At 34.6% G+C, this 22,615-nt stretch overlaps 1 protein-coding gene across 13 annotated transcripts in view; it reads right to left on the bottom strand.

The window, feature by feature from the left end:
* LOC122522335 (ryanodine receptor) overlaps positions 1 to 22,615 on the bottom strand; it is a 36,389-nt gene that overhangs the window by 3,207 nt on the left and 10,567 nt on the right. For 2 of the 13 annotated variants that reach the window (XM_043643370.1, XM_043643367.1), the window contains 39 exons: positions 22,355 to 22,524; positions 22,107 to 22,231; positions 21,662 to 22,032; positions 21,223 to 21,554; positions 20,024 to 21,132; positions 19,555 to 19,763; positions 18,984 to 19,083; positions 15,781 to 15,979; positions 15,278 to 15,651; positions 14,809 to 15,040; positions 14,579 to 14,605; positions 14,302 to 14,446; positions 13,921 to 14,216; positions 13,300 to 13,833; positions 12,964 to 13,196; positions 12,775 to 12,877; positions 12,547 to 12,702; positions 12,348 to 12,463; positions 10,865 to 12,229; positions 10,624 to 10,778; positions 10,122 to 10,293; positions 9,362 to 9,639; positions 9,037 to 9,257; positions 8,697 to 8,787; positions 8,306 to 8,622; positions 7,918 to 8,221; positions 7,686 to 7,839; positions 6,803 to 7,594; positions 5,691 to 6,709; positions 5,225 to 5,596; positions 4,894 to 5,006; positions 4,009 to 4,102; positions 3,522 to 3,767; positions 2,525 to 2,936; positions 2,038 to 2,442; positions 1,728 to 1,944; positions 779 to 1,637; positions 479 to 687; positions 14 to 263 (listed from right to left, as the gene is read on the bottom strand). In XM_043643370.1, the coding sequence (XP_043499305.1) occupies positions 14 to 263; positions 479 to 687; positions 779 to 1,637; positions 1,728 to 1,944; positions 2,038 to 2,442; positions 2,525 to 2,936; positions 3,522 to 3,767; positions 4,009 to 4,102; positions 4,894 to 5,006; positions 5,225 to 5,596; positions 5,691 to 6,709; positions 6,803 to 7,594; positions 7,686 to 7,839; positions 7,918 to 8,221; positions 8,306 to 8,622; positions 8,697 to 8,787; positions 9,037 to 9,257; positions 9,362 to 9,639; positions 10,122 to 10,293; positions 10,624 to 10,778; positions 10,865 to 12,229; positions 12,348 to 12,463; positions 12,547 to 12,702; positions 12,775 to 12,877; positions 12,964 to 13,196; positions 13,300 to 13,833; positions 13,921 to 14,216; positions 14,302 to 14,446; positions 14,579 to 14,605; positions 14,809 to 15,040; positions 15,278 to 15,651; positions 15,781 to 15,979; positions 18,984 to 19,083; positions 19,555 to 19,763; positions 20,024 to 21,132; positions 21,223 to 21,554; positions 21,662 to 22,032; positions 22,107 to 22,231; positions 22,355 to 22,524 (12,876 nt within the window). Of the gene's footprint in view, positions 1 to 13; positions 264 to 478; positions 688 to 778; positions 1,638 to 1,727; positions 1,945 to 2,037; positions 2,443 to 2,524; positions 2,937 to 3,048; positions 3,070 to 3,343; positions 3,368 to 3,521; positions 3,768 to 4,008; positions 4,103 to 4,893; positions 5,007 to 5,224; positions 5,597 to 5,690; positions 6,710 to 6,802; positions 7,595 to 7,685; positions 7,840 to 7,917; positions 8,222 to 8,305; positions 8,623 to 8,696; positions 8,788 to 8,949; positions 8,974 to 9,036; positions 9,258 to 9,361; positions 9,640 to 9,748; positions 9,770 to 10,121; positions 10,306 to 10,623; positions 10,779 to 10,864; positions 12,230 to 12,347; positions 12,464 to 12,546; positions 12,718 to 12,774; positions 12,878 to 12,963; positions 13,197 to 13,299; positions 13,834 to 13,920; positions 14,217 to 14,301; positions 14,447 to 14,578; positions 14,606 to 14,808; positions 15,041 to 15,277; positions 15,652 to 15,780; positions 15,980 to 18,285; positions 18,386 to 18,983; positions 19,084 to 19,554; positions 19,764 to 20,023; positions 21,133 to 21,222; positions 21,555 to 21,661; positions 22,033 to 22,106; positions 22,232 to 22,354; positions 22,525 to 22,615 lie in introns of all 13 variants that reach the window. The other 11 variants (XM_043643365.1, XM_043643371.1, XM_043643366.1 and 8 more) reach the window with 9 other exon arrangements.

The raw sequence follows: 22,615 nt of genomic DNA, 5'->3' as shown, positions 1-22,615 counted from the left end.
CAAATTTCCTTACCTTGTAGAATAATAGCATGAAATTTATACAAAAGGCAAGAACAAGGGCAACGTATTTAAGATTATAAAAATTTCTAGCCAAAAATGAGACAATGCGATGAGTATATTCTGAAAAATCAATTGACGATGCAGCCGACGGTTCGGTTATTATTTCTTGTTTTGCTTCAGCTTCCACAGCTGCCATTGCTGCTTGTTGAGCAGCTGCCGCTTCAGCTGCTGCTGCGGCTTGGGCCCTTGCTTGCTCGCCGGTACTGGAAATTTCACAAATTAATTTTCAATTATTTAATACTCGTGGTCATTCGTATATTACTTCTAGACATTACATTACAATTTTATCTTATAGAAAAAAAATGATTAGATATAATAAGAATTAAATAAAACTTCGATTTAATAACGATAATGATTTCAATGTTAAATCAAACGAAATGATTTGTAATATAGTATATATGTATCAATATGATTGTACCCAAGTAAATCGACGAATTTTACAGGTGCATCAGATTCTCCAGTACCTCCATCACCTGTCCTTGTACCTTCCTCACCACCACCCTCGTCCGGAGTACTTTCACCAGTTTCCTCGATGCTCGATTGTGGTGTCGAAGTGGACGATTCGTGTGGTGCTATTTTTATTTGACCACCTTCCTCTTTCGTTATATCCATTCCGAAAGCTTGTACCTGTCGTACCAATGCGAGAACGTTATATAAACAATTGAATGTTTTATTAAACATTATAATGTTTTATATATATATTTATATAAATAAAAACCTGTAAATTAGATTCATCCGGCGTTGGGGGTAAAGCAGGCAAATGTCTCAATGGTTTTTCCTCTTCCTCTTTTATCTCAATAGCAGGTTCATCCATATGTGGTCCTCTCATCAAAGTTAATAATAATTTCATAAAGTAACTTATCACGCAACCAACACCAAATCCGGAATAATAAAACGAATAAAATATCATTTTGAAAAAGCCAATAAATAATTCGGGTATCGTCATTTGTTGCATCTCTGTTATTTTGTTCTTTATATTTGTCGGTGAGAACATTGAAAAGAAGAAATAAATGCCATCCTTGAATGCTTGTATGCCTCTCCTAATCGGATCTTTGTTTCTTTCTTCGTCGTCTTCCGACATGTAAGTGTAAGATGATTCTCTCGCTTTACCAATACCACCGCTCTCTTCTACCGCCATCAAAGCACTGGCATGTTGCATTTCAAATATCGCATCTTCGCAAAAATTAATGAAAGTTTCTAATTTTTCTTTTTCACCTGCCTCGACTACTGTGTTATAGAAATAAGTTCTTTTTGATTCTTTAATCTGTGGCTTTTCCCACTGTTCTATGTTTGATTCTTTGATTTCGAAATATACCCGTTCGATTTTTTTATTACCACCTAAAATTTCTATCCTTCCTAAGAATGGTTCGAAATAATTTAAAACTGAGCCAGCAGTTTCGAGGAATCTAGCCAATCTAGGCTCGTTTGGCATATGCTCAGAAAGATTAGTCAAAAGTACAGCGAGATTGAAACCGATTTCTTTCGCTGGTTCGTGGAAACGATCCATGAAGGCAACGTAATCGATCTTACCGTCGTGATTAGTCTCGCAGCATGCCAATAAAAATTCTATCTCTTCGCTAAATATTGACAACAAAATTTCGATCCGTTATTACGTTTGTATAATCCAAGATTAAAATATTAAACAATTATAAAATATAATAACTCACTCGGTGTAACTTTTCTGTTGTTCCATTTTCTCTTTAAAATCTTTAGGATATACCCAACCGTCGCTATTAAGATCTACTTCTAAGAAACTGGGTGATGATACTAGATCTTTTAATTTCAAAAACATATCGAAATATTTTAGAATTAATTCGACGTTACTCGCTGACTCGACCAACGTATCAACCATCTGTTTTCCGATAGTACCATTAACGACGTTTCCTATATTAATATAAATACAAATATTTGATTATAATTATTTTCCTAAATAATTCATTTTATAGTATCGAAATATTAATTATATTTAAATAATACCTTCCAACATTGATAGCATCATAGTGATCATATCCTTTTGTAGATTCAATAATTCTTTCAAAAGATCTACTTGACTGGAGTGTTTCGATAATTTATCTTGCATGTGTGAAAACAAAAATAGAAAACCACCAACGGCATCCCACAATCTCGAGTGTGCTAACGCCTGTTGATTTTGTGCGCAAGGTCCCTGAATAACTTCAGTAAGGGTGTTGAATACTTGACTAGCAACACCGATTGCTTTGAAAAAGTTCGCTTTACCAGCCGGATCAATTAATTCTTTACTCGAATAATGCCAATAAAAATCCATAATTGATTCTTGTAAACGTAGTAAATAATCCACGGTACATATGACGACGTTTACCGTTGTTGTATTACCCGCTTGCGTTCTGAGATAATTTTGCCAATCTAGATAAAAGAAAACAAATATATAAACTGATTTTTATAGACAAATAATTTCAATTGATATTACAATAAATCATTAACGTACCAAGATTGTGACCTTCACAAGTCAATTGTATAAAACGGAATAAAGCACACGTAAATTCAGCATCGTGCATGTTCTTTTCACCAGCAGCACCTTCAGAACCAACACCAAGACCCTCGGCTTTTGTATTCCTCTCGAAAGCATCCAAATCGAGAACACTGCAGGAATTCATAAGACCCGCGATCGAGGTGAAGAAACCAACGTCTTTCTTCTCCTTCAGATGATTTAACATTCCTCGTTGTATTTCTATGTTACCACCGCGAAGAATAGAAATTCCCAATTCCAATGTTTTCATAACCATCTCGCTTGGAACACCTTTGCACGCTGATATATGAAGTAATACCATTTCCGCGACACCCCGATTCGCTAAACGTGCTTGATGAAAAAGCAGCTTCTGCTTCTCCATTTCTTGTTCCTACGAAAATAAAATGACAATTGTGAAATAAAATATATAATATTAATATATCCAATAAATAATAGTTAAATTTGACAATAATTAAGTATATTCCATTGAAACATTATCTCACCATTAATTTGTGCATTGGCCTCTTGAGATTGCAATTAAAAGTATAATAAGCATTGTTAGTGACATTATAAAATAATAACAAATGGATAAATCATTGATATTGAATTCTAAATAAATTAGAAATGCAATGATGAAGGCTGCATAAACTCTACTGCTAAAGTAATTAAATAATCACGATTATACTATCACATGATTACAATCAATTGAAATAAATATATTATGCGGTATAATATTACGGCTATGCGTTTTTATTGTTAAAAGCGCATGATTTGGTTCGATTAACATCTTGATCTTACCATAAGCAGTTTATGTGGCCACGTCTATACGAGTAATAAGTTAAAAAAAAGAATAAAAATCCTTGTTATTTGTGTGTTAATTTATCGAAATTCATGTGGATTAGTAAAAAGGGAATGTCATCGTCAATTGGACTGTATAATTAAATTAATCCTTTTTTACGAACAAAAAAATAATTACATGAATGGATGCTCCGCCTTCTTCTTCGCCACCACCCCCTTCCTCTTCACCCTCCTCTTCTTCCTCCCCGCATGATTTAGATATTATTTGAGCGTAACTCATGTACAATGGATCTTCTTGAAGAGCACCGGATCTTTCAGTCATTGCACCACGACAGAACGTTGTTACCAGTTGTGTTAATGGATCTGGTTTACCCTCGTCTTCATCCTTGTCCATTTTTTTCAATTCTGCATCCTCGAATGATTGCTACAAAATTTCAATATGCAATATAATAAATTAATATTTATAATATATTAGGGTGAACCAAAAGTTTCTACGTTTATTGTGTTGTTTCAGATAATGCAATGTTTTTAAAGTCAATCAAATTATTTATACATGCAAGTGAAATATTAATTTAAAAAACGCACGAATTTTTGTGGTTCACTTAATATAATAGAATATAAATAAATAATTATATTTAATGATTTATATTAAGAAATATTATTACCGTAAGGTCTTCAATCATTACTTCCTGACCTACGTTTTCGTCCTGCAACCATAATTCGTAGTACGTCCTCGCAAATATATTTATTGCCCGATGCCTAAAAAAAATAATATTAGAAACCGTGATATTACGTGGTATAGAATAAATCGAAGATTGACCAATTTAATCGGTCGGATTTTAATTTTTCTTTTTTTTTTTTAAATTATAATTTATTTTAATAGCGATGCTTTTACCTTCTCAACTTGTACAATGGTTCACTACGCAGACATGCAATCGCTGCTCTCTTTCTGGCTGCGCATAGCACACGTTTCCATCCATCTCGAGATGGTGGAGGTTTTGTCGCCTGTTAGCAGCATGCACACACACACAACTAAATTCGTTAAGGAACATCGAGAATAATTTCGAACACACAAATATTACTTTTCAACGATTATCGCATAATACATTCATAAATATCGTATTTCGTACAAGCGCAAACGTAAAATCGCTTTTTTATTTTTTTTTACAATAAACACCACATCTCGATGCACGAGATATTTTTATTTCGTTTCTAATTCTAAGAAAAAGAAAAATAAACAATAAAACGTAACGATATCGTTAATTGCATTAGAGAGCGAGTACTTGAAATTCGACAATTGAAGCGGCGGATAGATAAATTAAATTAAGAAAAAGGAAAAAATGAATAAATCAAATAGGTTTTTTTTTATACCTGTACACACAAAAAAAAAACAAAAAGAAGAAGAAGTGTTTCGTTCATAAAACAATAAAAAAATACGGGTTTTATAATTATCATATTAATGTGAAAAAGAAATAAAAATTCCAACATACCAAAGAAATATAACTCTTATGGGAATGCAACAAACGTAAATGAACAAAAAAAAGGGATACCTGGGCAAGGAATGTAGGGAAGTTTGACGGAAACAAGCGATCACCGCTCGTTTGCGTTGTATCGACACCACTGATCGGTATTGACTCTTGCTCTGCTGTTGTGGATGATCTATCTACTCGAGAGAACATAAAATGATGATAGAAATTTGTGAAAAAACAGAGCTACACGATAAAAGAGATAGAAAAAAAAAAGAAATATATATATATATATATATAATTGTAAATAACTCTTTTAAATGAAATATATAATCAATAATATGCTTACGAAAAAAAAACGTGTGTCTAGCAGTTTACATTAAAAGATAATATTTAATATTATATATTAACTTACCATATGTAGGCCGTACAGTACTTTAGCCATGTCCGTAATTCTAGCAACTACGTCCTCGAGTTGTTGAGCTTTAACCGGTTCCATAGCATCCTTCTTCTGTCCTAATTTAGAATACAAATAATGTTGCCAGGACATCTCGTCCGCGGGATCAATTTTATCCGGCAACGTCAATTGGGTCTTAGCGAATTCGGCTATCTCGTATTCCGGCATCTTCTTTAAGAATCTGTCTTTGCAATGTTGAACGAGTTCTTGTTCACGACCAGCGAACAGATTCAAACCAACTGGTAGCAAGCGTTTGAGACATGCAACCATCAGAGACGCCTGAACTTCTTTATCCTTGTCTCTCTTTTTGTCACGATGTTTCTTCTTTTTCTGTTTATTAATAGACGACAAAAAAAAAACATAATTATTTAACGCGTTCAATTATTTTCAATATCAAATGATATTGTAATAAAAATGAAGCAACCTTTCCACCACCAGCAGGAGCAGTACCATCCGAAACGGTAGTTGATCTTCTAGTTGCAGTTGGCATTATAAGAACCATGTTATCGATCTCGTTAGTCGATATAAAGTTTTGTTCCTCGCGTAAGAAATATTGTGACTTCGACCATATATTGAATATCGCGGCAACGTGATTGTAAAGATCTTCAGCTTCGGGTATATTATTCCTCAACCAATGATTCCTTTGTAAATCAACGTACTTAATCAGAAGAGGATAGAACGAATATATGTCGCGTACCAAAAGTTGCCAATCTTCTTGTATCTGAGCTTCGATTTGCGAGGTATCATCCGTAGAAGATTTAATGAACCCGCGAAGGGATTCTTCTTTGTGAAACATGGTATCGGTACGTTTTCTAACGCGTTCGGCCAAAGGTAAAAATGGATCTTTGAGTAATTCTTCGGAGGAATTAATGATTATCTGTTGCGTGTAAGCAGCGATTCGTGTCATCCATGGGGCATTTTCGTTGCCTATATTTTTCTTTATCAATTTTAATACATTTTTCAATAATTGATTCATGTGATCGCTGGTTACCATGCTGACGTATGTACCTTCGGTTGGATTAACATTATCCGGGCCTTGTGCCCACCAGAATGGTAAGTAAGAACATAGAAGTGGTAATATGACGTCAACAACGTGCGGAGCATCGTTGTAAGTTTTTTCAGATTCGACGAATTGATCTACTTCCGTTAGGATCGTTTCCAATGTTGGCATACTTGATTCCATTTTTGTCATAATATCTTGAGCTTCTAATGAATGATCGGCGATACGATTTAAAAGGGAATATTGATTGTGTTTGTTTAAATGGGGTTCTAAAAAGGCAACTGGGAAACAACTCGAAAAGGCACCCAAACAGGAACCAAGATTTGGTTTGTGACGCTCGATTTCAGTTTTCAGGTACTTTCTGTCATGAGTTAGACTGGAATCTACACCGAGTGTATAAAGCGATGCCAACATTTTGTAAGAGGCTACTTGAATTTCATCCACTGTAATATTAAATATAAATAGTTTTAAAGTATATTTCGTGTTTTATTAATATTACTTTATATTTTGATGTATATATCAAGATTTTGACTTACGTAACAAATCGCTTCCGTATTCGCAAGCAGCAAGGTGATCAAACATAGCAGTAAGAACTGGCAACACGACACTGTTGATGTACGATAACGATGTTGAAGTTTTCAAATGTGTACCTCTAAGATGACTATACTTTCCCTCTTGAAGATTTAATATCGTATGACCTAAATCGTCAGCTGTATTATTGAAAAAGGTCAACATAGAAGTCCTGATAAATTCAGGACAATTTTTCACCAAACTCTTCGCGTCGATACCCTTTACAAGGACCTGCAGACAACGAACCGTTATCCTTACGTCAGCACCAAAAGCAGCAAGCCTCGATCGTAACAAATTGGCCAATTTGCAGAATAACGCAGCGACCATTTCTTTTTCCTTCAACGATGCCGCCCCGATATTATTCGTAGCAGTTGCCACTGCGATAAAGTAATTCCTATGAGTACTGAAATACTTTTCCATCAACGGCAATACAACTTTGCTGAAAAATTTGATATCCCTCGTCGAGGTTTTGAAACTGTTTCTACGACTAAACGTATCGGATGGTTTCAAAAGTTTCATGTTGATCGTCGCTTTGTCGAGATACGCTATCAATTTTTCTAACAAGGAATAAGCAAAACGAAGTTCAACCGCCGCACCGGCACTGGCAACTTCCGTTTCTCCACCACGATTTGGTCTGTGAAGTTTGTAACCTTGATATTGCAAGTATTTTAAGAATTCTTGAGAACGTTCGCGATCCTTCCGTTTTTCTTTATCGGTTAAAAGATCGTACGGTACCAATTGAGGATGAATACCACCTCCTGAACAAAAAAAAAGAAAAAATGTGACATTATTATTCGAGCGAATGAAAAGCTAATTGAATTTGTTATTTATTTACAAATTTTAACCAACCACACGTAACGAGTTCTTCCTTCTTTTTCTTAGCCCAAATATCATGAGCATTGTCGGCCAAACGTTCGGCCATGTTTTGCATTTCTCTGCTAAGCGTCAAATTGGTCATGTCAACTGGATGAGGATTGTAATTAAACGGACTCGCAGAATCACCCTAAATCGAAACAACTTCATTAGTTCACGTAGAGTCGTCTAATCATTTCTTTCCTATCAACATAATGAGATATATTACCTGACTCTTGGATGATCTTCTCATAGAACTACGATTCGTCGATGGTACATCAACTTCTGCATGTTCGACACTCCAGCCAATAGCCAATAGAGCTTTTAAACTTTCTCTGACTGGTTCTTTGTAACGTTCTCTTTCATAATCGTTCAACGTGTTGTAAGGTTTCAATCTTGGATGAGTTTTATTAACATCTGACCATTGTTCACCGTAGGTCCAACCATTCTCTAATTTTCTACTAGCCCATGCATCGTGATAATGTTCAGAAAATTTTTGTACTATTTGATTCAGATCGTTATTTAGTACAACGCTAATAAACGAAATTAATCGATTATAATTATTTGTCAAGTAAATAATTCAATCTAATATACGAGTACGTAGAATGAAAATGTACCTAGACGTGTTGATGGGTTGTGGATTGTATGGACCATCGGGTGATTGGGTAGACGTTGATTTGCTACCGTACCATTCGTCTTCGTAATTTTTGGACAATGAATAATCCGGTGGTAAAGCACAACCAATAGCAGTGAGACAGGGTAAAGCTTTTCCAAATAATTCCGGATCGTAATCCATTTTAGACAACGAATCGAATATATTGCTGAACAGAACCATCGTCAAACGTTTTTCTTCGTCACTCGAAGCACCATAAGCTCCTTGGCCTCCAGTCGATCCGTAATATTTAGCGCACCGATCGTAATGCAAAGTAAGCAACTATAATAATAATAATAATATTAATATTATTACAATTATGTATAAATTATGAATAATAATTTATCTTTACTTACCCTCAATGCGACCGTGGTGTATTCTGACAATTTCGAAACATCCACGGTTAATTTTCGAAGTAATTTAAGCAACATGCTCGGTTGCATTTGGCTGCAAATTCGAATTTCAATTAATATTAACAAAATGTTTATATATTCGATACAAGGTAACATACATATATTATGATAATATAAAATCGTATGATCGAGCATTTATATTGACAGATTAAAATGATGTACTTTGATGTTTAAAAGTAGTATCAATGTGACTTACGAAAAATTTGACTCGTCAAGACATCTTGTCAAATCAGAAGAATTCAATTAGTTCATTGACAAATTATCGAGAACGTTTATTTCTTACCTGGTCAAAGCAACGAGGAAATCTGAGACAGCTTCGCGTTGACCCTTCGTTAACATTCTATTTTTGCTAAGTCGATATACGGTATGTAGAGTAGCATCCAATAAACTCGCATAATTATCAGCCTCGTTGTAAAACTTTGAATGTTTTATCAACAAGGGCAAAATACTGTTTCCTATATATCGATTCATGGCAAGGGCCATGTCGGATTCGTATCCATCGTTCTATGTCAAACAAAAGTAAACACATTCGTCTTAATATAATTTATTTCATTTTTCTTAATAGTATAATTGTATAAAGAAAGAAATGAAACGAATGAATGTTTTACCCTATCCAACATGGTGGCAGCTCTTAAATCTGGTAAGAAAGCTTCCTCGAGTAATTTGAAAAACAATTCTTGAGTTTCAATCCCATAAACGCGTTCCAAGAAAAGTACAACACTTTGTTTATGACCAGGTATCAATCCAGACGGCATATCACTTTTTGGTCTTTCTTCTCCAGCAGCTGGATTATGCAACGTAAATCTTAACGATAGTACTCCTTGAAGATCATCCAATGGTACCAACGATCGTAAAATAGCTCTTGCACGAAGAGATTCATTTTTTCCTGTAACGTTAACCTCGTTAATTAATATTATCATTTCCTGTTACTACTTATTAACAATGTCGATGCAATTTTCACATAAGAGATATATATATATGTATACATATATTACCAAGGGATTCCGAAGGGGATTCTGTTGGTTGTTAAAAAACAAAATAAATGCTCTTATTAGCTATTAATTTCTAAATTTGCTTTTTTTTTTCTCAACTACTGACAATCTACATGATAATGATTCTGTAATATCTATGTTGACGAGTATATTTTGATTATCGATAATAAAATTTCGGCTCAATTGACGTGTATACAATAATTCTATTTATATTTGTCATTAAATTTTGATTTATAAAATAATAATACCTCTACTTGTGTGTGTATCATTTAAAAAAGAATAAAATATATGTAAATAATATTTTTGAAATAGGACAATATTGTTGGTTGTCAACGATGAGGCGATAATTGAAAATCTAATCTTTGTATGAGCATACCTTGCTCGATCACGGAAGAATCTGGAGCACACCGACCAAGTAAATCAACGAGGGTGCAATAAAAATTGAGAATAGCAGCACCCGTATCGATGTAATCTTCATCGTCGTCTGATTCTGGAAGCGGGTGTTCGAACTGCATCACCACTGCTGTACCCTCGGCTTCGTCGTGCACCTGTTTAAAAAGCTACGTTGATATTTGATTAGTGGAAATTGCGAGCATGCAATTGTAAAAACAAAAATACATTGTCTAAGCTATAGGTAAGGAAATCGCTAAATTAGAACAATAAACATAATTACACCATTTGACGAAAATTATTTACACAGGACAAATAATTATTTTACGTATTTACATGAAAAATGCACATCACAAAACGTATATCTTCTGTGTTCTTTTTTTTCTTTTTTTGGTTTAATTCTTACTTACAAAATTCAATCCTGAACGTTAAACTTTAATCGATCGTTATTCGCTGATCAAGAAAAATCAGAGACTAGTCGGACTTACTTTTCGTCTATCGGCGATACGTTCGGACATCTTATTGGCATCAATTATAGCTCTCAGTAAACCTTCTCCCTCACCTCGTAATGCAGGACCCAAACATTCCGGTCTTCTTATCAACAAACGTATTACCAAGTTTGCATTTTCTTCAACACTTTCACCTAATGTCGTATGGAAAATGAACGTATTAATATTATCTTGAAAGATGATAAAAGTAGATATAAAGCCAAAGAACCTTTTTACTAACCATTTACCCATACACAAAATCTCAAGAAATCTAAATAACGTTCACCCTCGACTGGATCCCAACCGAGATCAGGATAACCTTTTTCAACCAATTCGGAATTCGATTGCAGGCCGCATCTTGACAAATATATTGCTATTTTTTCTAAATAATGTTCTCTAAGGGCGAGTGCCAGTTCAGTGTTTTCCATCAATGAGGAATAAGCTACATCCAATGGTGTAGAACCTCTCAAAGATGGTCTGGCAAGTAGAATGTTACTGTTTTCCAATAGGAAATCAAAATGATCGAACATGGCCTTTTGATTTTGCCTTGACGTACGACAGAAATAACAAAGGAATCTACAACAAGCTACTACCATCTCGTGAGATGTATCTTTTTCTTTAGAAGCTGCTTCCCCTTCTGCAGCTTGTGCTTGTGTCTGTGCATCTGATTGTGCCTGTGCACGTCTACCTAACGTATTCATCATAATCGCCATTACGTTTTCGTGAATCCTAAGTACACGAATCAAATCTGGATGCTGGAAGAACGTGTGATTGTTCACCAACTTCCACAATCTCTCTCTGACAAGTTCTTCTTCTTCCTGAGACATTTGTACTGGCAATAAAGCACGAATCTGACTCAAACCAACCCACATCGAAGCAACGTCTTCTCTAGTTTTGCTATTAATCACATAAGTTTTCTCCAATGCTCTTATCAGTTCGCCTACAGTGTCGTATTGTCGAACGAGTAAACTAAACATTTCACGTACGAGTTTGGGCGTTTCAATCTGAGCTTCTTCCGCCCATTTAACTATAGTTGCTATTAAAACCTTACGAAATACTTCCTCGGGAGTTTTCTTTTCCGGTTCTGGTTCTGGTTTTGGTTCTTCCTCGAGTTCCTTAACGGCATTGATGAAATTAAATAATTTCTTCATAGCACCGGGTTTTTGTATTTCTTCCTCGGGCTCATTGGCGGCATCCGCAGCTTCTTGCAAAGCGTGCAAAGAAACGTAAGACATTAAATCGTTGTGAAATTCGTTCATCTTTGCCACTAATTCTTCCCCGCATGGACAATTTTCCGAATCTTCTTCCGGATCGAGACTTTTGAAACTTAATATTGCATTCATTTGTTCGCGAGGCGGACAACGAAATTCTCTCGTTTTTTTGGCAGCTACGGCAGATGGCAAATCGGATTGTTTGATGTCAATGTAACGACGCAATTGATCGGCTTGCAAATCACCGACGAAATCATGGCTGAACGCTATGATAGATTCTACGCGGTGACGTAATTGAATGTCATTTAAATGATGAAGAAGGTAACACATTTGCAACTTTGCACCCTCCGCCATTTTCATATGAAGCAAACCCTTTTTGTGCTCGTCTTTGCCTTCTGCGAAATGTTACATTCAAAAATACAAATATTTCATTAATTTTTTTCACGAAGTTTTATTATATATATATATAGTAAAGGAAAGTTTATTAGAACATTTTTAAATCTAACACGATACCTTTATCAAATGTTGGATCCCAAGTTTCAGGATTGATCATAATAAGTAATTTCACGACATCCTCGTTTCTAAGCATTCCAACCAAAAGTAATCTATCCACGAGTTTTATCAATGGCCTACGTGTGTGAAAAATATTTATTATAATATAATATTATTATTTTCAAATGAAAAATATCAATTAAGTTATTATTTTACTTACAAGAATAAATTTTCGTTGCTGCCTCCTATAGGATCTCGATTATGAACCTGATTGACTTCAACGGCCTCGTTTAATGCCATCATCACGTAATCACGTACAACATCGAGAGGAAAATGTGGACTGTATAGACTTCTTATATTCTCGATAGTTTGATCGCTAGAAGGAATTCGCCTTGATAGCCGATCGATTAGTAAAGATTCACATCTACTTGAAAACAATTATTCTTACCTTATATCAGTCATCTTCATTTGCGGCCGTACGGATTCAGTTTCCAAATATCTAAGACTATGTTTCATTTCGGGATCTTCGTACAAATCCTTCAATTCTTGACCTGTAAATATATATATATTAATTATAAATTATAATAAATGAGAATAAACATTACGTAATAATGTTCAACGATCTAATAAATTATACCTAGAGGTATGATAAATTCATTTTTGCACACTTCCATCGTAGTTGCGTGAGACTCGAGATGCAATGCGATCAGTAAATCGTAAAAACCTTGTCTTAATGGTCCGGACATATATTCGGCTCGGATAGCGTACAATAATTGTTTTTGATCGACGTGTTGACACAATGCATGAGCTGCTCTGTAGTTCGATTGATAACACAATGCAGCATACAGCGTTAATGTGTGAGCGTGAAAACTATAAACGTTAACAGTAACGATATTTGAATTATCTTAACAAATAAAGTAATTACATTTGTACGTGTATAATCGGATGTATATAACTTTTCCGATGGATGTACCTTAAAAGTTTGTCCATTTCAATGAGTTCGAGAATATCGATACACCTATCTTCTTCAGGAATATGTAAAGCCAACATTGAAATTGCATCTTCGCAAAGCATCGACCAACCTCTGATATCGGACAATTTCAAAGCGTGCACCTGAAGCGATTGATTTGGTACTCTGGCCCATTGATGAGGTTTCAGACATTGCACTTTGAGTCTGGGAGGAAATTGTGGAATTACATGACGTTCCGAATTTTGTAAAACTGCTGCCGATAACGGTAACGTCGTAGACGTTCTTCCAAGTTCGATTTGAAGGATCTCTTTGCTGGTAGCTTCGACGAATATCGCAGGAAACAATTTCGTGTCAGGTTCCATTTTGAATTTGTGACTGGTTTCTTTACCCTCGCAGGTGAAAGAAATGCAACCCGTGGCGGTGTCCACGAAACAACCGACGAACATCCCTTGGGATGCACCCTTTCCCGATGCATCTTGGGTAACTTCGTTGTATAATTCATCGGCTCTTACCATGTAACAACTTTGTCTATCGACTCTGAAAAATATTGAATTATTAAGTGAACATCTTTGCATGGGTATATAAGACTCATTAATTCATTTTTATCAATTTTAAATAACTTACTGTTCTACTGGACGATCGTAATCATCTGTAATGACAACCGAAGCTTTCCTAACGCGGGACAAATTAAAATCCTTCGTGTGCAAATGATATTGCGAAGTTACCCAACCAATGTATACGTGTGTCGGATCTTGCCCGGGAAATATTCTAACACCGTAGAAATATTCGTTCATTAATTTTAAACATTCCGCGTCAAAGATTTCATTACCGATCGCTTCCACCCCACTGCCAGTCAAAACCGACATTATTTTAGGTGCGTTACGTTCCGGAATTTGTGGTGGGACTACTTTCAAATCGGTCTGCAAAAAATATAAACAAATGATTCAATTGAAATCTCTATTTCACGTATAACACGTATCATTTCATTTCAAAGATTCAACTTACAGTAGAGACACGTATTTGAGCAGTTTTAATTCCGGTTTTACTTGCTGTAAGCGTCCTTGTACTTTTATCGGATACGTCGGAACGTACTTGAAGCTCCGGTGTTTTAGCTTTTGCCTCCGGTGATTTTGCTTTCCGCGAAAAGAATCTTTAAAATAGAGAAACACAATATTGAAGATATTTTCTTCGGGAAATATTTATTATTTTTTATTTTAAACATTAAAGAATATAATCACATAATGTAACACGCATTACGTGTTATGCTGTCGAATTTACTTACACATCTTCCATTTCTTTGCTAAGCTTTCTAAGAACGTTTAAAGCGTTAAAATTAATCTTACGATGTGAAATCATTTTTAACACTTTACCGGTACGTATAATTAATTTTTAAATTTACATTACATAAGCATTTATCGTTTTTTCCTGTAATCGATATTTTTCGAGTATATCGATGTATCAGTATGTTCGGTAAAGTATTAAAAGGAAATAATCTTTGAAATTGATTTTTACCTAAACGGCGAACGACCACGTTTCTTTTTATCATCTTTGACGTCACCGTTCATCTCTCCGTAACCGTTCATTTCTGCTTCGTTTACAGCACCATCCATAGCTCCGGAACGTGATCCATAAATCGAACCCTTTCTCGGTGGTCTCATAGGTTTATTTCTTTGCATTGGTATTGGTGACTCTTTTGCCATCTCATCAGCTTCTACCGCATCTTCAGAATAATTCCTTTGCAAACCTGTGCACAGCAAATCATTTCCAATGAATACACAATTTTATATGGGATGCGAGCGCCTCCAAGCCAAACTTAAGTAGGCATTCGTGAGAAGATTGGACGGTGGGCTCTGGATAGCTCAATGGTTAAAGAGCAGTCGCCCGGAAAGCGGAAAATCCGGGTTCGAATCCCGGACCAGTCAATTTTTTCACGAATCCTACACTTATATGTATATCAAATAAAATATGATATAGTTTATACCTTTGATATCGCTCATGCTAAATCCAGATTTCATGATTTGTTCCATTTGAGCGGAAGGTGCAGCCTGTTGGGTTTGTTCGAATTGTTCGGACAAAAGTCTGCTCTGATGCATTTTAATTTCTTGCCATCTTCGTACCTTCTCGTTCTCCGATATAAACGTTGACAGGCAAATAACGGGAAGGGAAAGTCGTAAAAATTCCCAATTGGCTTTTTCCATAGTTTCAAATGTGTTGTGAGAAATTTTCAAACACGGCGGTGTGTCCGATCCTGCAGGAATTCTAGCAACGTCTATCCTGGTATCAGCCATGTCATCGGTGTTCTCGAAAATTGGTTGATCCTTCGTGTACCAGTACGTGACTAAACGATTCATGTTCCTATAATATTAAAATAAGATAACAACAAAATCAAATAAATCAAATAATTGACAGATATCGTACGCGTCGTACAATCAACGAATTACAATTGTGTATCATTCGAGACGATAAATTAGATAGAAAACTTACACGCAAAAGGGCTCGTATCCTTCTTGCAAACCGCAAGTAGTGAAAAATTTCAAAGTATTCACGTCCTGACCAAACGTCAGTTTAGCCTTTTGTCCGACGCCAAGTGTAAAAGCTGGTACGAAGGAATCACCTTGTACGTCGGCGAACGATGTTTCACCACCGAGTGCATCCATCAGAAGTTCTCCGTTTAATGAAAAACCTAAATTATTGTTTTACAATTTAAAATTTTTAATTATTCGATAACGTTAATATCGAGAGAAATTCTGGATTATTTAAAAACACGTTTCGCGAAATTTTCTTTATCTCTCTTTCTTTATTTTTTTCTTCTCTTTGTATTTTCATAATGATATTAATCACGATCCAGAATTTCTGTCTAGGTTTTAATACGAAGGTAAAATAAACGGCAACATTTAAGCAAGACATAATAATAAAGCGCGATTAATTAGAGAAAAGAGAGCTAGGAATGTTAATAAAAGAAGGGAAAAAAAAAGTAGATTAAATAAGTTCGGACATGAAGATGGATTGATTAAATTCGTTATTTACGACAATAGTAGTAATTGTAATAGTAATAGTAGTAGTAGTAGTAATAGTAGTAGTAATAAAAAAAATGTATTTTATATAATAGATACCACAAAAAAGCAAATGCGAGAGTAACTTAATTAAAACCAGTTACACATGCATGCAACTTTATATGCATATTACTTTAACACGAAGGGGTGACCTAAAGAGATGTAACGGATAATGTTCTACATGGAGAGAAGTATGTATACTACGCACATATGCACGGTATTGGTTCTGTGGAATAAAGCAATGATATTGTTAACGGGAATAGTCAATAGAAAAACGTATGTTTTAACAAACTTAAACAAAGGATAAATGTCAACAACGATATTACAACTTTGGATGAAACTTTATTAATCCCCGGAGACGCATGGAATACGACGAAAGAACGTATCACCATATAGTATTTGTTTTGAAAAATAATAATGAGCACGTGAAAAGAAAAGAAAAAAAAAAAAAGAAAGAAGAGATAGTAGAGAAAAGAAGAAAGAAAATAATATTTCTTAATAAAAAATAATAAACAAGAAGAAGAAGAAAAATTAAAAAACAAATAGAAATGAAAAAGAAAAAAATTGTAAAAATATGTGAGCATCGAGCAGCCATCCTCCAAAGCGATATTAATGTTATCATCGTTACATCGTGTGAATTAGGATTCAGTATTTGGATTAAATGATTAATAATTATGAATCACGAAAGCACTGTTTTTTTAATAACAGTATAATGCTCAGTAGAATACTGGATACCGCAAGACAGTTCGAATATAGACGCTATTTCGATTGACAAATTACAATGATGTTATTATTAATAATGATAAAACCAGGACTGTGTGACTGGCTTTGCTGGTTAATCCCAACATATACGGAAATATATTACGATGATATTATATTATGATAGGATGAAAGAAAATTAACGAAATCCCTTTAAAAAAAAAACTGAAACACTCATTTTGGCTTGGCTGCCAATAATTTGACGTGAACGAGTGATAAAGATATATAAAAAAATATATATATATATTGAATCGTGTCTAAAACATCAGTCCAGATTCGTACCACGTATTTCAATTATTATTATTATTTAATAGATTAATAGTAATGGAGAGATATATGTATGTATTATAATTCTATAAAAAAACAAATTGTACACACATAAGGATTGTTTCATTATTTTAATGTAAAGGATTTTTTTATGCGCGACTATGTAACACGAATACTAATCAAATTAGCGGATTCTGTATCCAGTAATCTAACTATATATAATCAAAGTATATATGTATGATGTATATGCGTCTGAATTTGATTCATCCTAAAGTTACACCAAAACCAGTAGTAAAATCTCGATATTGGCAAAAAATAAAATATATATATATATGTTGCATGCACGAATTATAATATAAACAAATTCGTATTCACACATATGTAATATATAAAAGTGCTCGATATAAATATTGTGCGAGAAAATTTGGACAAAAATAATAATGTTTAACTTTTGTTAAACGAATAATGATTTAAACACTGTTGAAAAGGATACACAATTATTTTCCGATTACATATACACGTTTCGAACAATTATTTTCGTCGTTATCACACGCGGTCTCTTAGACAATTATTATTTTTCTTGTTAATAATAAATAATATATAAATATACAAAATTGAAATATAAAATAAAATAAAATATATATATATATATATATATATATATATTTAGAAATAAAAAAAATGATCGAACTACCACTGGTAAGGATAACACACACGAATCATCTAACACGCGCGCATACACATACATAGATATGTCTTTTACATTGCATATCATGTATTTATGTGTTATATACAATATACAATGTGTATATATCACACATAATATTATATATATATATACATATACATATATATAATGTTTATAGCTTTAAATGGCAGCTGAAGCATTCGTTTAAAGATTCCGTCTTACTAATAGTTCGGTCAATTAGATCCAGGAAAACCCCGACAACATCTCCAACCTGCCATTGCTTGCCGAATGTTTCGGCTGTGCCCGAGTATACTTTTTCCTCCTTTAAAACAAAATGAACAAGTTCAACAGTCTTGTTTGTTCATCAATTCGTAACCACGAATCGTAGTATATAAACTACATAACGTTTCGATGGGAAGATTTCAATAACGAATAGAACTGCGACGACGATTATTATTATTATTATTATTATTATTATTAATATTAATATTATTATTATTATTATTATTATTATTATTATTTTGTTGTTGTTGTTTTTTGTTTGTTTTGTCTTTTGAATTAATATTATTTTTGTACGTGTGTGAGTATAGGATGATCTCGCACAGTTTATTTCACAGTTACACGTTCCGGCATTTTCTCTCATAGTATTATTGAACTTATGATGTTTCGATGAGATCGTGTTGCCTGAATAATAATAATATCTTGACAAATGACTCTTGCGTGACTAGACGGCGATCAGAGTGAAGCCACACTTGTGAATGAAATATTCAGCGATTTCATTCGTCTTGGAGCAAGGATGCAGAAAAAACCAAGTCAACATGAAATAAACATATAGAACGAGACAAAGACAAAAGTAGTGACGAAAAAACAAATCAAAATATAGTGGACCTCTAGTGACTATCGGAAAATGAGACTCTTACTGATAGTTCTGTCTGCGACGTCAATGAAACAGCCAACTATGTCGCCCACTTGATATTTGTGACCAAATGATTCGTGAGTACCAGCGTGTACCTTAGTCACCTGACATTCACGATGATTTTTTGGATTATTTTCATAATTCTACATTTACAAATAATATTAACGTCGATACCGCGAAGCGCTTAGGCCACCGAACTATGTCTATCGTTCGGTCAAGATCTTCGCTAGATTTATAATAATAATAATTAATTAACATCCTCCGTGTCTGCACGGATTTTTAAAATGTATTTTTGTTTTTTCTTTTTTTTTTATATGTACAGGCTTAAGAAAATAATTGCATCTAAAAATTGTAACTATTATCAACACAAATCAGGAACTTATTTTATATCGTTCGTGAACAAAAATAATAAATTATACGCGATTACTCGTATACTCAACTTACTCAACTTACTCGTATTTCGTACGAACATACAACGACGTGATCAAATGTTTCATTCTTATAATCCATTTGTTAAATATCTTCGAAGATCTACGAAATTAGATATAAAATATTTGACAGGATCGGTTACTTACGTTATAGCCATCGAATGCCCAGGTATTCTCGTCGCTACCCAACATACTTCCTGGCATACAGTCAGCTTTTGCCCAACCAACGCGCATAGGACCGGCTGTTAAAACTTCGAATTCGAAATACCATTTTCCACTGTTAACCGCATAATGTTTCTCAACCCTATACGTTCTAAAGTACAGTTGTCGTAATCTATTAGCTTCTAACAATAGAGCTGTAACACACAACCAGACAAAATATATATATAAATATATATGTGTATTTAATTGGTTTTTTATCTTGTCCAGAAAATAAAACTATTAAAATAGGTGCCTTAGGAAATTTGAACGGGTTAGAAAAAAAATTAGATGTTAGAATGGTTAGAAAAAGAATTTCTAACCCGTCCAAATTTTCTAAGACACCTATTTTAATATATGTGTATTATTAGTTACTATGAACTAGAACTATTCATAATGAAAAATATTGAAACTTTACCCTCGTGTTGTTCACCAGTTGGTGGATCAAGCATATAACCGTAAACGAGAAGCGTCCTAACAGTTTCACTGGCAGTATCCCGATTAGCTTTTTTAATAGCCTCATCTACTTTAGGATACGGTACCAAATGCGGACTCCTTCTCATTTCAGAATCTTCGTTCAATCCGTAAGTCCAACCTTGACTGATTCGCTCTTTCGCCCAAAGATTGTGCGTATTTTCTGCCAATTGATCCACCAATTCCTCCATTTTAGGGGTTAAATTGATGGCACTGAGATCGAGAGGTGCCGGTTTATAACCACTGCTTTGTAAGAAAGGTTCGTTAGGTAACCTTAATGTTTTTATTCTAGAAGGTGGTTTGTCCATTGTAATGTAATATCCAAGAGCTAATATGGTCTTCAACGTTTGCACGGCTAATTGAGTGTCATATCGTTTTTCCGCGGCCGGTAATCTTTCAAATTGTACGATACAGGGATGAATTTTTCTTAAATCGTCTCTGTGTTCACCGTATATCCATCCAGCTTCGATTTTGTTCATCGCCCACATCTCGTGAATGTTCTCGGCAAGTTTGTCTCTTATCTGTTCGACGTAACTTGGTAGATTGATCATGGAAGTATCAACCGGTGCAGGAACAAATGCCGTGTCATCTTCCACCAACCATGGCCCGGCTAATACAACTTTATTCATATTCCCAAAATAGAAACAAGGATCCAAGGAAAGTATCTGTTGGGGTAGCAGACTTTCTACCAGAGGTGAAAATTCCTCAGGCGGTTGATACTTCAATCTTCCATGATCGCCACCGAGAAGAAATCTACAGGATAATTTGGAGGAACAACTGATCGCTGGGAAAAACATTCCGTCGAGATTAAAATTTCTGAACGAGCCGGCAACGTGCGTCCCGTTAAAGGTGAACGATATTACAGGAACCGTCAAGTCCAAGGAACAACCAATTACATCGCTTTTTCTAATAAATGGTTCCGTAGCATCTTGAACAACTTGTGTCTTTCTACCACCTGTCCAAAGATTCGCGCCATCGTATCCGAACGAGTAAAGATCGTCACCGACACCGTTTCCACCCCATTTTTCGCCACCACCCGGATACGGCATGTAACTGTAACAAAAGTATACAAATCGATAATTGATCAATTAATATATAAGTATTGATATTAAATATTAATCAAATGTCAGATGAGATATTTACCCAGCTGTGTTAGCCCAACCTATCCGCAAATGTGGCATCATGTGAGTTGTTTGTTCAATATGATCGACGGTAACTTCGAAATACCATTTCTGATATAACGCTGATCCCTCGACTCTACCGACAAATATGTTAGGTCTGATGCTAGCTACGTGATCAACCAGTTGCGTCTGAAGAAGTAAATTTTTTCCAGGAAGCAAAAAATCACATATATTATTCTGCGATGATCGTACAGCTACTCCGTTACCCACGCAAAGGGAACACAACACGTCCAAAACTTTTGGATCTCTGCCATGTTTCTCCAGAAGTGAGATTATCACTTTGATATGTTCATCCTAAAAAAATGAACACAAATCAAACTCAAATTAGATATATATATACGTTTCTTCGTTTAATCGTACCAAAAAAGAAAAATAAAAAACAAAAGAAAAAATTGAAGTACCCTCATCATATTCAAAGCTTCGGGCGAATCAATAAGAACGCAGTGAAGTACGTCCAACATTCCGGTACCTTCGCTGGACGCTTGAGAACCTAAACGACTGAACAACCAATTCAAACGATTGCTATTTGCAAATTGAGCGCAATTCGTATGATTTCCTTTGATTATAGCTGCCAATAATTGATAAAGGTAACCAGAAATTTGATCCCACGCTTGACCACTTTCGTCTCCAGAAAGTGCGACAAGAAAGCCTTGCGAAGTGATCACGTTTATCTTATCTATCGCTTCCAAAATGAGATTTAATATACCCTCTTCTTGGAACAGATCTTGACGATTTCTTAACGCACGAAATCTGTTTTGTTTTTCTTCGTGTTCTGAAAGAATTCATTGATATTTTATAATTGTCATTTAATTTCAACACACACACACATTCGCGGTTAATATTTACCCATATCATCTTCTGGCTGTGCGAAATAATTGATTAAATCTTCCAGACACATTACCATCTCATTGAGATTTACATTTTGAAAAAACATCGATGCTCTTCTATTAATTTGCAACGTTTCTAAACCTCTAAAAAGAAAAAAAAAGACATGTTTATTGTTAACTTTGAATATCTCGTTATTGTTTAATAACGTAACTTCGATCGATACAGCCTAAGTCTCTTAAATAATAATAAAAAAAAAAAATGCTTACGTAATAAATTGCGTGAACAAGCTACTACATTTTCTAATAACACGTGCCGTTCTAGATTCTTCTTCTTGGGAACGTGAAAAATCCAAACCATCGTCCATTTTTCCTTCCTCGTGCAATACCGCCTGTTTTTCTTCCACCTTACCCACGCCTTTCTTTTTTGTCTCGTACGACTGAAATAAACCGATAAGAGGAAACGAAAAAAAAAAGAAAAAAAGAAAAAACAAATTGATAATAAAAATAAAAATATATATCTTATAAATA

The sequence above is a fragment of the Polistes fuscatus genome, unplaced genomic scaffold (assembly GCF_010416935.1).
Source record: "Polistes fuscatus isolate 324 unplaced genomic scaffold, CU_Pfus_HIC Scaffold5, whole genome shotgun sequence".
Lineage (NCBI taxonomy): Eukaryota > Metazoa > Arthropoda > Insecta > Hymenoptera > Vespidae > Polistes > Polistes fuscatus.
This window is presented reverse-complemented; position numbering and strand designations above follow the sequence as displayed.